The sequence below is a fragment of the Ostrinia furnacalis genome, unplaced genomic scaffold, assembly GCF_004193835.3.
Source record: "Ostrinia furnacalis isolate ACB-3 unplaced genomic scaffold, ASM419383v2 OfSCF3264, whole genome shotgun sequence".
Classification (NCBI taxonomy): domain Eukaryota; kingdom Metazoa; phylum Arthropoda; class Insecta; order Lepidoptera; family Crambidae; genus Ostrinia; species Ostrinia furnacalis.
Genome location: NW_021133503.1, coordinates 433,426 through 447,786, shown reverse-complemented (window position 1 = coordinate 447,786; position 14,361 = coordinate 433,426). Strand labels below are relative to the sequence as shown.

At 37.0% G+C, this 14,361-nt stretch overlaps 1 protein-coding gene across 1 annotated transcript; it reads left to right on the top strand.

The window, feature by feature from the left end:
* Positions 1-303: 303 nt before the first annotated feature.
* LOC114357586 (uncharacterized) lies at positions 304-14,045 on the top strand. The gene is made up of 3 exons (XM_028311290.1): positions 304-432; positions 506-1,423; positions 13,968-14,045. Exons 1-3 carry the CDS (start codon positions 304-306, stop codon positions 14,043-14,045), a joined length of 1,125 nt encoding a protein of 374 aa, XP_028167091.1.
* The last annotated feature ends 316 nt before the right edge of the window (positions 14,046-14,361 follow it).

Here is a 14,361-nt window from a genome sequence, read left to right as displayed (position 1 = left end):
TATGAAATCACAATGCAAATGTTATTTAAAACAATCTAAGTACTGGTTTATCGATATTGATACAATATAAGCTTACCTATCATCAATTTATTTTAATTTTTTATGTTCCTTTTATATTGCTATTATTAATATCTTTATTTATAGTATTTTTATTTTTTTTTGAGCATTTACATAGTTGTTTTTGTTTCCGAGTTTCAGGGAAAATGGAAAGGTCCCAGTCTCGCCGCTTGAAGACACCTGATCGCGCGGAGTCGCGAGTACGTCAGACGAGCGGCAGGACGAGGCGGAGCCGGAGCCGCGACGATGACACCGTGCATCGCCAGAGCCGTGGCCGCAGCCGTCGTGACGACGACACCGTGCATCGCCGGAGCCGTGGCCGCAGCCGTCGTGACGACGACACCGTGCATCGCCGGAGCCGTGGCCGCAGCCGTCGTGACGACGACACCGTGCATCGCCAGAGCCGGAGCCGCATCCGTCGTGACGATGACAACGTGCATCGCCAAAGCCGGCGTNTGGAACAGTTAGAATCACCAGTGATGACCTTCACGTTTTGGTTCCGGTAGACATAGCATATATAAAACCTCACATAGACAATATAAATTCCATCCTGGGAACTGCTAGGTATCTTTGCCAACAAAATGATTATATTTCAGATATTGAATGTAATAGTTTATTACAACCCCTGGTTTCAAGACTCAGTGACATAAAACGAGATTATAGTTCTATCTCACATTTGATTTCAAATCGCGATAAAAGATCAGCCTGGTTCGCCGGAATTGGAACCGCTTTTAAACAAATAATCGGTACAATGGACGAAGACGACGCTATTAAATATGGTAACGCCATTCAAACCCTTCAACGTAATGATAAAAAACTTGCATCATTACTTAAGGACAACATCTTAATGACTAGTACGGCACTTTTGCATTACAATGAAACCATAACAGCCATTACCGTAAATGAAGCACGTTTGAATGACGCTATTGAAAATTTGTCAGCTAGTGTTAAGAACCTATCTGTAGTTTCTAATAAGTTAATAATAGAATCCAAAATGGATATAGTCTGTAATGAACTATACTCAAGTTTACTTACTTTATCATTCAAAATTGACGATTTGGTTAATGCAATAATGTTTACTAAAAGTCACTCTCTTCATCCATCTATTCTTACACCAAAACAATTTTATGATGAATTAATAAATAGTGTCAGAAATTTACCGAAANGTGACGACGACACCGTGCATCGCCAGAGCCGGAGCCGCATCCGTCGTGACGATGACAACGTGCATCGCCAAAGCCGGCGTCGCAGTCCACGCGACTACGACAGACTACAAGAAATGGAACGCAAGGTGGAACGAGAGCGGGAACGTCTGCGTGATCTGCAAGACGACCTGTACAGGGAGCGCAGCAGAATTCAACGAACTGTGAGTAAACATCGAGAAATTAATTATTCGAACCCTCAATCTCATGAAATACCCTCTCGACGACGAGAGCGGAGTCTAACAGATTTTGATGATGGCCCTGAGAGACAGAGAAGGCGTGTTGAGCAACATGATAGGCGATCAAAGAGCCCCGCTAGTCCTACCTTTTCCACAAAAGATGTTGTCAACATTCTTAATTCTCTTAAAAATTTGCCGTCTCAACCGTCGACGTCAGCTGCACTTCCTAGTAATTCTTCCAACAATCATAAAAATATTCTACCTGACTTTGATCCATCTTCAAAAAACCAACGAATGGACACCTGGTTAAAGAAAGTGAATGAGTGCGCTACCGTCTATGGTTGGGACGACAAGACAACTGTTCATTTTGCATTGCAAAAGCTCCAGGGTTTGGCCAAAATTTGGTATGAAAGCCTACCTTCAATTTTATTTTCTTGGGCCGAATGGCAAAATAAGTTAATGACCGCATTTCCATGTGAGCAAAATTATGGCCAAACTCTGGAGGATATGCTTAAACGTAGGTGTCGTTATAATGAACCGATTGAAGTGTATTTTTATGAAAAACTGGCTTTATTGAACCAATGCAACATTGAAGGGAAACGCGCTGTCGAATGCATTATACACGGTCTAACGGATAGGACAATGAAGTCTAGTGCTAATACATTGAGATGTGAGCGTCCAGAACAACTGTTACAATTTCTAATGAGTAGCAAGGAATCTTCACAACCTTTTGACAGATCCCAAAATAAATATAGATTAGGAAACGATGCAAATTCAAATAACGTCAATAATGGGAATAGAGTAGGCAATAAAGTCAATCCAGCTCAGAATAATAATAACATATTCTGCTATAATTGTCACGAAAAGGGGCATCCGTTTTTAAAATGCCCAAAGCCCATTACCAAATGTGGCAAATGCAATAGAATGGGACATAAAATAGAAAACTGTTATTTAAATAATAAAGATAGCATTAATAAGGGTGATAATGTCCAGAAAACTATGCGTATATCGTGTGAAAACCCGAGTTCAAAGTTTTTCAAAGAGGTTTTTGTAGATAATGTCCCAGTAAAAGGGTTTGTAGATTTTGGGAGCGAGGTATCACTTATAAAGAAATCACAGGCGTCCAGTTTAGGGTTATCGTGCAGCGATGAGCCGACTGCATTAAAGGGTTTCGGGAACGAAATCGTTCGAACCCTTGGTAGCGTTACTGTAGATCTGTCTGTAGATGGGGTAGCCGCTAATGTCGTGTGCCAAGTAGTAGATGACCAGTATTTAGAATTACCTATGCTCATAGGCCAATCGTTCACAGGACAATCACATGTGGCTGTGTACAAAAATGCCGAAAACCTTACTTTCTTGAACGTTAGTAGTGAGATGCCATTTGCAGGCACCGATATAAGCGATGAAATCCCAGTCAAAATTGTAGCGGAGAGTGTCTCTGATATTCATGGATTAGCGAGCGTCAAAGCAATCGCGGATACGAAAATCAACGGGAATATATTAATAGATAGCAAAATTATTGGTAAACCTTTGCAACAATTAGCTATTTTGGGAGGCGTGTATCCTGTTAAAGATGGCGTTATTCACGTGTTAGTTTCTCCTGTGACAGCACACTGTTACATTAGTCAAGGAATGGTTTTATGTAGAGGTTTACAAGTAAGGGTTGTTAATCGCATTGCAAGGTCATACGAAGAATCTGTAGAGAGCTNCAGTTAATAAAAATTAATTGTTTTTTAAAAAAACATTTTAATATCCCGTCATAACAGTACCAAAGCGTCGATGTGACGTCACGGCCGCCAGATGCGCAGTTAACTCGACCGAGTTGTGTATTGTCATTCCTTTTTTATGTCAAATGCCCGGCAATAGAAGGTAGAGGCTAAATTGGTACCTAAGATTCTACTCTTAAATTAACTTATATTGTAGATACACACACACACACGACACACACACACACACGACACACACACACACACACACACACACACCTATTTACCAAAGCTATAGTAGGTACTTAATTAAAATTGTGTTTGGCACTATCAACTAAATTACAACTGTTAAATTAAATTGGTGGAAGAATTAGCGTCTGTCACACAGTTTAAATGTAACTAGTATAGACGTTAATGATCACTATCTTAATACAGCTCCTATTATTAAATGTAATTTTTTCGTGAAGATACTATGAGCATTGTTAAAGACACAATAAAGTTATTTGTTTATTATATTATTTATACTCTTAGTATTATCATAATTTCCTTCATAAAACCCTGTTTTTATTCCCAAAGTGCTTTCACGACACGTGCAAAGAAAAATATAGCAATATCAGATTACTACCAAATTGTAAAATTAGAAGCAGACTGTATGTATCCGCAATACAGAATTTCTTAGGCCGATTGGCTGTTAAAAAATATTTTACGATCTCTTTCGCCTACGTTCATTTAAAATGATGATTGGTTGAGACGAAATCTATCTCCGGGGGCACATCACACGTTTTGGATGTTTTAGGTCGTTGCCAAAGCAATAGATATAGGTATTATTATTATGTACAGTCAACGGAATATCAAGATAAACATCTTATTTAGTTGTAATACTCGTACGAGTAGAAGCGATTTTGTAACAAAAATGTAGAAGTAAACTGATGTGTTGTCGTCTGTTACATAGTTTATAGTATCACGAGATAATCCATGCTATGAAATTTAAAAAAATCATACCAACTAAATTGAGAACCTCCTCCTTTTGTTGAAGTCGGTTAAAAAGTAACTCTGCCTACCTTTTCACCCCTAAATCACTGAACTAATATTGATGAAAATTAGAAGAAGTAACTTGGTCAACGTCATCAGCCTTTTGTTAATTATAAATATTAAATACGGAACACAATTAACAAAAATGTAATAACTGAACTACGCAGGTAAATTCCATGCTCTTATCTCCTTAATCAGATCGTCAGTTCACCATTTTGTTCGCTGTAAGAAAGTAAAATGTCGCCATTCCCACAGAACAGACGTCGCCTTAATCCGGACCGGAGAGAAGTTAATTCTAACTGGCGATTAACGGCCGAGTCCGTCCGTAATCCGGCCACGATAGATGTCAGCAAGAACGAATGCCCAATTTTGTTTGGCGATCTGGGGAATGAGACGAAACGGACAACCTAATCAATTAAGGGTTTATTTGGACTTAAGGACAGTTAGGTTATGTATTTTAGCAAATTCAAATTTTTTTTTTTTTTGCTCGATGTTGATATCCAGTGAGCTGCTTTATCACTAACTATGCGACAACACTCGATGACTCGACATAATGCATCACATTTATGCATGCATCACTTGTGTTAAAATGGAAGCATTTTGACAGTGACGTCGGCGTTACTTTCTTGATTTTAAATAATTACTCATTTAAAAATCATCAGTTAATAAGGTACCGATTCTTTTCAGGCCTCTCATAGTCATCATCATCATCTCAGCCATAGGACGTCCACTGCTGAACATAGGCCTCCCCCAATGCTTTCCATGTTGATCGATTGGTAGCGGCCTGCGTCCAGCGCTTCCCTGCTTTACGATGTCGTTGGTCCACCTTGTAGGTGGACGTCCCACGCTGCGTTTTTCGGCACGCCTCTCATAGTAAGCATGTGAATATATTAGGTATACATAGGCTTAACGTGCGGCACTGACAGTACTGGCACCACTAACCAATGAATATTTACATTCGTTGTAGATAGTGTCAGCAGACATTGGGTTATAATGGTCTGATTGGAAAATATCTGAAATATTTCGTTCACTGGTAATCTAATAACCACCTAAACCACGTCTATTAGCGGTTACTTGTGTTCCAGTGCTGTAACTCTACACCTAAAGCTGGTAACAGATTGAAAATGTTTGCAATTTAAAATCCCACTAAAAGCGTGCTATTTAAACGCGCTCTAAGCGAGCACGTGCTGCAATTTACGTGCTGAATATGGCCAAATCAACCACGTCCAGCGAAATAAGGATGAATGGTGTATATTTTACTTGAGCATTGAAAATGATATTGCTCACCTGTCTTCATCAAGATGCATAATATTATTTGCATACGGGAACAAGCATGATTCCATAATGGCTTCCCAGTTTACCCATTTTATTTTTCTTTTGCAATACATGTAAAAGATAAACATTATTAATTCAATCTGTCAACTTATCCCCCCCACAAAAGGTCTTTTGAGGGTTTTTTTACATTATGGGCTTAATATTTATATCGATGGTGTTTAGCATACATTAGCCGTCGCCATAAATATTGGCGAGCCATTACCCTGAAATATGTTGTTGGTTGGTGCTTAACACCATGGGCAGCTCCGATAAAGTTGGGTAAATAAATACTGAATGAAGCTGGCCGCTATACTGTGTTTAATGCGTGATATGATTACGTATCATTGTTAGATTCTCGTACCTAAACAGTCGTCCCATACAAGTTATCGTGTTATTTTAATACTGAATAAGTATGCTAAGGCTCCATGGATAGATGACCTGGTGAAAGTCGCGGGAAGCACTGCAGGACCGGCCGTTGTGGGTTGAGGGAGGCTTTTACCTAGCAGTGGACGGAATTCTAATGGCAAAAATGCTTAGATTTAGAAAATACGAATTGGTGCTTACATCATAGACAGGCACTCAAATAAATGTAACTAGATACCGCGTAAGGACATGATCGTGCTCTTCACACTAGCTTTGGCGCTGTGGAAATATGGTGAAAATCAAATCTCAAAATTCAGTCTGGTTTAAATTTCAAAATTGTTCTTATTAGGTACTAGCTTTTCGCCCGCGGCTTCGCCCGCGTGAATTTTCGGTCTGTCACAGAAAAACTTGATCGCGCGCGTCCCTGTTTCAAAAACCGGGATAAAAACTATCCTATGTCCTTTCCCGGGACTCAAACTATCCCTATGCCAAATTTCATCAAAATCGGTTCAGTGGTTTAGGCGTGAAAGAGAAACAGACAGACAGACAGAGTTACTTTCGCATTTATAATATTAGTATAGATATTAGTATAGAAGTATAGATATACTGTGTTTGGAGTTTATAATTACTGAATTAATTAAATAATATTAACTTGTTATTTTCTTTTACAGTACAACTATGTATTTGTAAACAAAACTAGTATCTCCGAGTAAATAACATTAACCGATGAAAGCGAAACGTCGCCGTTGTTCTTTATTTATTTATTTATTTATTTATTATAGGTACAGTTACAGTACATAGAATAAGTACTACTTAATTAGTAAAAAATACTTCTAATAATACTTTCCCCAAATTATTAGGTCCATTAACCGTGGTCTTTCCATCTATTTAACTTACACTTTGCTTTCAATTAAGTAACGGATACTTGTGCGTTAAGTGAAACCGTAGTGGCCATTGAGGACTCCGCCAAAACCAACCGATGGGGGGGTGTGATAACAATATCGCGTTTTCCCCTTCTTCCCTCGGATAACGTCGGATGTAGATCGCTTATCAGTGTTGCAGAAAGACTGAATAAGTTAATTATGTAAATCATTAGATTGACTGGAATAGAACATTGATAAAAATGAAGAAGACCGTATTTTGCGACTCCTTCCTCAATGCTCCTAAGGAGACTTCAGAACAGCTGTCATAGGCTAAAATGATTATTGGAAAATCTGAGGAAATCCTACTGTCGAAAGTGTAATTAATGATAAAATATGATTGGAACATACTAAGGCTGAATCCATCTTACTTTAAATTTGACAAACGTCAAAAATCTATCAAACTCCAACAAAAATCTCCGGTTATCGTTATAGTTACCGTTAAAGTTAGGTGGTGCAACTCAGCCTAAAACTTTCTTTGAGATCTACCTTTTCCCTGCACTTGCGGTCTCATCCAAATGAATTCTGTGAATAATAATAACAATACATAAATAGAATGCTTTTCACATAGTAGGTATTAGGCCGGTTGTATAGGTAGTTATCGATCATATACATAAGATTTATGTTTATAAAATGTCTATCGACAAGTCAACAAGTTTCATTTTATTACAGTTAAATTGCTGCTACACAATTTCTTGTAAATATTAAATGTGAATTACAGCCTGATTTGTCGAAGCTATACAACTAGGTATATCCGAAAGCATAGTGTTCGTTTTAAAGTAAATCAGAGGTCGGGACGACAGAACGGAGCGCTAGACTGCAATGAGAGGGTTTACCCTAATGTCTTGTCTTAATCTAAGGCTAGGTCTACACGAGTGACTGCCACTAAATCAAAATTTTATTAACATTCTATTAGGTCCGGTTTCAGCAGCAGAGTGAGGAAAAGTTTTGAATAACCCATCAGATTTCATTATTTCCACTTCTCCTTTCAACTCCGCACCGCCGCCGCTGTCAAATTCGACGAAAAATTTGACTGCCCGACACTTTTAGGCTATTTCACGTATGCACTTTACGATGACGTGGTACATGTTCACGTGTTGTAAGTAAAATAATGTTGAGATATGAAAAATGCTATGACAGTTTTCTCTGATTTATTCGATTTCATACCATGTAAGTACAAAATTAGTAAAGTCTTTTTTTGCGCCGAATACACCTAAGCAGCCCTCGTATTCCTACTTACTAATAAATAAGCTGTTTTGAAGCTGAAATTATGGCTTACCTTGGTTAATTTGTGACACTAATTGTAATCTAAACAGTGTTGTAGTTTTCTACTACTTTCGTCGGACTATAAGACATATTTTATAGCCACGATAGCCGAACGGTGAAGGAGTCGGAGTGGCCGACTCGAGATCCGAGAAACGCGGGTTCGAATCCCACCGCCGTTCGACTATTGTGGTGAGCCCACTCGTAACACAAGCTTATTTAGCTTAACACGAGGGGCTAACGGGACTATTAGTAATTTGGGCAATACAAATTGCTAAAAATCTTTAAAAAAAAAACTATTTGCACAGTGTGTCCCCAGCATTACTACCAGGGATTAGCTCAGATTACAGACAGCCCGACGCCTTGCTCAGTCGCCACGTTATCCCCTATTATTACCTGCATTCAGGGACTCGGGAGAGCATGCAATATCATTTTCGCTTATGAATAGGGCATTCTTTTGAAGACGCTTTGATAAGAAAAGAAAACATGTAAATGCGAGCACATTAGATGAATTGATAATTGTTTCTAAATATAGTTTTTGCAATATTGACGTTGGTTTCTTTGTGAATTTCATGAGCATCGTCACTATTAGTACTTCTTACGTCTTCGTCGCTACACTCTTGCCAGAGTGGTCGGGGTCGTCACACCAGGTCCGGTGGCAAGCCTCACAATCCGTCGCCATTCCTCCCACACTGCAGCCTTTCTTGTGCACTCATGGAGTGGACCATTAAGCGTGGTACTACACTACTGGTACTACATATAAAAAAATAATACTTGTAATTTAAATACATCAAACAAAACTCTTAAGACCACTTAGCGGTGAGAGTTGGCTCTGTTATTTATGTTTAAGGAAAATGTAAATACTTAGTAACAGCTGTTAGCTTTAGCTTTTTAAATACACCTAACGACTTACACCAACGTAAGAGTGTAATATGATGAGTTAATCAATAAGATGTCAATAAGTCACCAGTGATTCATAATTGAACCTATATCAAAGATTAATTACGGAGGGGAACGAAAATTTTAATTGGTGATAACATACAACTCTCTTGTAAAAATAGTGATAAGACGACGTCATAATGTAAGTTAGATTATAGTGTTGATCATGTGTGAATTCTATGAGGGTGTCATCTTCTTTCAGAAAAAACCCTCCTTTAATTATAAAATAAAAAAAACAATTGACGGTTGTCTAGTATTGGAGCTCCATATTATTATTAAAATTCAACATTTATCTGTAACTCATTAGCAAAAGAAACACAACTGCACGACATCGTAATAATTCCAAGATAATGATGTCGCTGAAAGGACAAAGCTAGAAAAACGCAGCGAGTTTCTCTCAGTAGCTCTAGCACGAGAAACTTTCGACGTCGAATCGTTTGCGTATTCGGATCGCCATCAAAAGATTTATTAGGCTGAGTTGCACCACCTTATTTTAACCGTAACAATAACAATAATCGGTGCTTTTTGTATGGAATTTGAGAAATTTTTGACGTTTGTCAAAGTTAAAATAAGATGGCAATTCAGCCTTAGTATAAAAACGTAAACAGCGCCCATCGTGTGAACGTGACGTAAAGTGAACTTAGTACGAGAATTGGTAGCACGAAACTAATTTTGACAAGCGAGATCGTCATGTTATCGTTGAATTCGAAGGCTGGGTATTTTAAATCAAATACGCAAACGATTCGAAGGCGAAAGTTTTTCATGCTAAAAGTAAGTAGGTACAGAACTCGCGGTGTAATAAATAATTGTGCGCAAGTTGATACAAATACTCCGTCCGCAATAATTTTAAACAGGTAAAGTTCATTTGTACGAGTTGGGAGTTATCTGAAAGTTCGCATTGCGAAAGCTTATTTATGTTTCCCTGAGTAACACAAGTAATCTAAATTAAATGCTTCTACACAACAATATTTTGGAACAAATACAAGACTGCCACTTCAAAACTTGAAGGGTTCGAAGTACTTAAATTTCTAGATACTTTTATCAGCCATTTTAATGACAAATTCGTACTTTATCGAATATATTAATGTGCAAATTGGATTCTAATTGTGAGTTAAATGTAAATCCATCCACAGCGAGTCACTAATCACAGTAATTCAATAGCATAAACTAGCGTGACATTGGCGCGGCCTGATTATACACAGATTATGTTTGTTAAAACATGCTATTGTATGAGGACAGCACAAGAGGCTTTAATTTTTAGTTGCAAAATCGCCTTTATTTCAACTTTTATACGGTGCCACATCATATCTTGATATCGTCCTTTATATTGAGTTACACAAATTGATCAAATTCACCAGGAAGTACGAATTTTGAGTCATTAATCATTTTTAAAGGCACGTATTTACCTACGGATTAGGTACTAATACTAATTGGTAGATGATTAGCTGGATATTATAGAATCACCACTATAAATCAGCTAGATCGATATTATATAAAAAGTATTTGATGAAAATTCTAGTCCACAATTATTTATTTGTTCTCTTTATCTTTACCGTTGAAAAGTTTACGCGAATGATCGAAGCAATGAAATAGAATTTTATAAAAATTGAACAACCAAATACGAATACCGATCGTAAAATAAGGATTGATGTTTCCCATTTGCATTTCATCTAGACGCCTGAAAGAATACCGCCACGTAGGTGTTTAAATCATATTACTCATTCACGCTTACAGCTCTGAAGGTGGCTAAATCCCGATTTTTCGTGCAAAACAAGAACGGTGTCGTACGTTCGGTGGCTCGCGCGAAATATTACATTATGCAGATGAGGAATATATTAAAAGCACACGGCACGTTATACGTGAATATTTAAAACGCGAACAAATTGTGCCGGTCGAAGCACGCGCGAATGCCTGAATAAAATTCACCCGCACGCGCCATAACGGGAGATCATAATTTTTGAAAAGGTCTTTCGGTTTGTATTACGTGTCATGTGTACAGATAGCTTTTTAGCGCCGCTCGTTGATTTTCGATTCGGTGTAATCCTCGATGCGCGATCGTCGCTTTCAATAAATGGCAATAACAATCGGAGTTATACTTAGGCTGAGTTGCACCAACTTACTTTAACCGTAACTATAACAATAACCGGTGTTTTTGTATGGAGTTTGACAGATTTTTGACGTTTAAGGCGATAGGTGAGGCAAAACTGCAAAATAGACCTCTCTTTGAATCCCTACTCCTCCTAAATGGATGATCCAAACAAGAAAAAAAAATATGTGTGAGATGTATAATATCTTGAACTAAAAAATTGTTGTTCGTTTTTTTTTTGATACAACTATTAGTTTTGACAGAAAAAAATCTTAACTTTCTTCTAATTTCAACAATAAAATTTCCTACTACTCCTAAACGTCTGAAGCGATTTTAATGATTCTTTCACTAAATGATAGAAAATTTTATGGTCTAAAAAATTGTTGTTAATTTTTTTTCAAAAATAATGTATTACGTGTCATACATTCAAAATACCCTGTAATTTCCACACGCGGGCCGCGCGAATGCGGGAGCTCAGTCTTTCACTAGCGTTCGCACGGGGAGGCTGTGTCGCATGTCGGCACGCTCCGCTCCTTTGTTTTTCTATAAAGAATTTATAGCGCAGATCGTACACTCGGTACTTATAGTAGTTCGGCCGCTGAATAAGTGATCTGAGTACTTATGTCATTTTAAATAAGTAAAGGCTTTATTTAAATTTTAAGATAATTTAAATACATAGGTACACAAGATGCTGATTATCTATTTTTTCTAGATTTATTTGTCTGATTATTTATCTATTTATTCTAGACAACAATACATAATATATTTTTCTTATGTATTAGTAGGTAATAATAATAAAACAATGCACTTATATATAGGAAATCACAAGACAACAAAAAATACCTACAAAGGATTATTTAAATTTTGTAATTAGCAGAAACGTATTTTATTAATTTCTTGGAAACAGTCACATCACTTTTGTGCATTTTTCGTTTCGACTGGTAATTTACAAGGTACCTCGTTGGTCCATTGGTTTTGGTTGGTATGAATTTTTTTTATCTCATTGGTCCCCACAAAAAATCGGAATTATTCCTAGGGAATTTCCAATTCATCCAGCTTAATCGTCTCGTCGCAATAAGGTTAGGTAAATTGATACCACCTATTTCGATCCCTGATAATAATATTATAAAAAAAATATTATTGAATAAACAAAAAACCCGACTGCGTAAAAATGAACTGAAAAGATAAAAACAAGCCTTAGTGTTCACAAATGCAGTCGGAGGCATCAATGACTAATTATTTTGTTGGTGATAGGTATTTGATGCCTCCGATTTTACTGACATTTATGATTTTTTTTCCGAAATTTGACCTAAAACTACTTTGTTTTTTCTCGCGTGTTTTCAACCGATATTTTTATTTGGTATGAATATCCAAATGTCTTTAGTCTAATAAAAACATTTTATATCCAGATAATGATTGGATAGCTAATTCCGAGCCGCCAAAGTGTAACAAAAGTACAAAACACGATAAAAATCCTAACTAAGAAATTGGTTGAAAAATGAAATGTGTTAGTGGATTGTTTTTAAGATAATTTAAAAACATCTCTAGCTTCTAATTATCTCTTCTTTCCAATGATAATAACTATATCACTTGTAGTAATTAGATATTGGATTTTGCCTAAAATTTAAAGTTTAATGAAGAAAATGGGAAAATAATACAAAAATTATAAAAATACTTCCTTAATGCTTTCCATAGTTTTTTTATATGATTTATTTCAAAATCAAATCAAAAATAATAACCGCATAGAAAAGAAATACTTTTTTTGTATGCGGCTTGATTTTTCGGCTGCCTATGATGCAGCCGTAATCACAAGCAGACTGGCAGCTGACGGAATCGTCGGTTCGGGTGGGCTTAAATATTTTAAACTACCCTCATATTGTCATAATGTTACACTGTAGTGGCGGTACCTCGACACACAGTATTCGTATCCGTACTTGACATGTAACTCATATAAAAATGTCGCGTTGAGATCCGTGTTTATCTATTTTAGTTGAAATGGAACCCGAAAATTTAAAATCTTGTATTTCATCATAATAGCCGAACATCGATGTTACTAAAAACAATAACAGAGAAAGTATAGTCTAAAATTGTGTACAATGATCAAAAATATTTTATTCAATGTTGATCAATATTTTACCAATATTTTGAATACCTGCACAGACAGACATTCACATTTAGGTAGGTACTCGGACACACACTTAAAAAACTGTTTATAAGCTTACTTAGACACACGAATATCGTCAGCCTAATTTTCAAACTGCTTTATGTCCTTTTGTGCAAACTTTACAAGAGGAAATAAAAGTTTATTTTTCATAGTTATGGTACTAATAATTGAAGTATAATGATGTACTAATTGAAATATAATCATTATATTTCGATCTGCGTAAATTAAAATCGAGTCAACATTCCCGTAGGCAGTTATGTTAGAATTGGCAGCGCTTCGCATCTGTATTCTGAGCGCTCTTTGATATCGGGCAGAAGCGCGGGCGCGCGGCGGGAGGCGCGTTGTCTCGCTCTAATGCTCAAGGTCGTTCGGCCATGTAATCGCCTTAAAGTGAAAGTAAGATGGTGCGACTCAGCCTTATTATTTATGTAACTTTTTTTAGTTTCTATGTTATTTAAAAGAACTAATTTACACGCAGATAAAGCAGGCAATTAATTTATTGGAGTTTTTTGATTGTTCCGAAGTTTTTATATTAATAACTTCCATTCTCGTGCTTATTATTTTAGTCGAATCTCGTTTTAGTACGTAAAGTGTTATTCACAAAATCCTCTATTTGTCACATAACTTTTTTGCCAAATAATTCTAAAGCACCGACCTCACTTAACACTTTCTGCCGATTAAAACAGAATGATAATATCAAACCGTATGTGTTAATTTCAATGTATGAACTTTATTACATTAGACCGATGAAGACCGATCCGATCAGACTGGAGCAGCGGCAGGGCAAAGCCCACCGAAAGATTCGCCAGACCGCCTCTAAAATCTAACTGACATTATTGCCAGTCTACTTTTTCGCCAAAATTGCTACTGGCTCTCGGCCAATGGGAGAAAATTCTTTGCTATCCTTTCGATGCTTTCAAGACTTTGAATATTGACATTGGCAACAAAATGTACACTAAATAAGCAAGTTTGGGGCTCTCCAGGCTGATTTTCTGTTATTGAGCAAACACAACATGCTAAGAGAACATCCCCGCATATTTTGTGCAAATATGAAAACGCTCGTGCATATTGATTTAGGTATCGTCATGCAGTGTTTACATCCAATAACATGTTACATTAAGGCTGAGTTGCACCAC